Source organism: Sinocyclocheilus grahami, unplaced genomic scaffold (assembly GCF_001515645.1).
Source record: "Sinocyclocheilus grahami isolate Dianchi unplaced genomic scaffold, SAMN03320097.WGS_v1.1 scaffold40280.1, whole genome shotgun sequence".
NCBI classification, from domain to species: Eukaryota; Metazoa; Chordata; class Actinopteri; order Cypriniformes; family Cyprinidae; genus Sinocyclocheilus; species Sinocyclocheilus grahami.
The window spans coordinates 1-1248 of NW_015523705.1; the positions used below are offsets into that span (position 1 = coordinate 1).

Here is a 1248-nt window from a genome sequence, read left to right on the forward strand (position 1 = left end):
TGTTACTGAGCAGCTGTGGGAGAATAAGCTGATGCAGTCCAAGGCCGTGGTGGGTTTTCATACGGAGGAGCAGCAGGTTCTGCAAGCTCAACAGCAGCAAGCCCAACAAGCTCAGCAGAAGCAACCACAGCAAGTCCTCCTGCCTCCAGTACACCAGGGTGAGGCCCGATCTGAACATGCACGTGTTCTTAGAAATGAAATGAGATCCAGTACATATTGAATAGTAAACCGTTTGTGTGTCTCTTCTCAGCTCCTCAGCAGCAGGTCATTGTTCAGGATCCTAAGATTCTCCAGCACATGAGCGCCACTGGAATGGTGAGTGTTGAGTACTTCTTCTCAGTGACGTGTTAGTGTTTGGAATATTGAAATATAAAAAGGTTTTTGGTTTGATTCATGTATTTAAAATGTGTTACTGTTGCACTGTATTAACTTAATTGTTTAAGGTTTGTAGTTCAGAGTTCACACAAACAGCAAATTATGTGAGCTCCAGTCTTTCTGTTGGCTTGGTTGAAGGCCCTTATTTTGTCTGCTGCTTTATCATTCATGAGCCGAAGTCATTCTGAAAGTGATTCCATTGATATTTATTGTTCCTCAGTGGCATTATAGCTGTTCTTTTACATGTAGAATGACTTTTAATACTATGTTATTGTCATTGGTGTGAACGGGCCTGTAGAGTTGGCTGCATCACTGCTCATTTTTGCAACTTTGAAGCAAATCTGAACATGCCGACATCACCCCACCCAACAGTCACCGTTACTCACAATCCAGAAATCTCCCACTGACAGTGAATGACTGGCGTGGTTTGGTCGCTGTAGTTCTCTGTACATGTGAATACCCTGTAGGATCAGCATTAATGCCAGCAGGAGAACAGATGGGTGGAGTCTTCCTGGAAAATGGTTTAGACCAAGCTGGCGACTTCAAATTAGATTACACATATCAAGGATATTGTTCTCGCTCCCTCTCTACCTGATCATTAATGTATGTGTGTCCTCTGTGGATTCAATTCTTGTTTCAATCTTTTGTTCCACTAGAGTGCAGCAGCCACAGCAGCAACTTTGGCTTTACCCGCAGGTGTAGCACCGTTTCAGCAACTTATCACCCCTCAGGGTAAGACATTACAATCTTAACAGTGGTTCTCAACCAGGGGGGCCTCAAGATGACTTAAAATAAATATAAAATAACTGGAATGCATATCACATTATATTTTTCACTTACATAATTGAATCGCGATTTTGTCTTCTAATGACT

General features: G+C 42.5%; 1 protein-coding gene across 1 annotated transcript; it reads left to right on the forward strand.

The window, feature by feature from the left end:
• Window positions 1–16: 16 nt before the first annotated feature.
• On the forward strand, window positions 17–1107 carry LOC107580696 (transcription initiation factor IIA subunit 1-like; the record flags this gene model as incomplete). Its single annotated transcript, XM_016266357.1, has 3 exons — window positions 17–158; window positions 251–315; window positions 1032–1107. Coding segments are annotated over exons 1-3 (268 nt in total), but the record flags the coding sequence as incomplete, so codon positions are not given.
• Window positions 1108–1248: the final 141 nt, after the last annotated feature.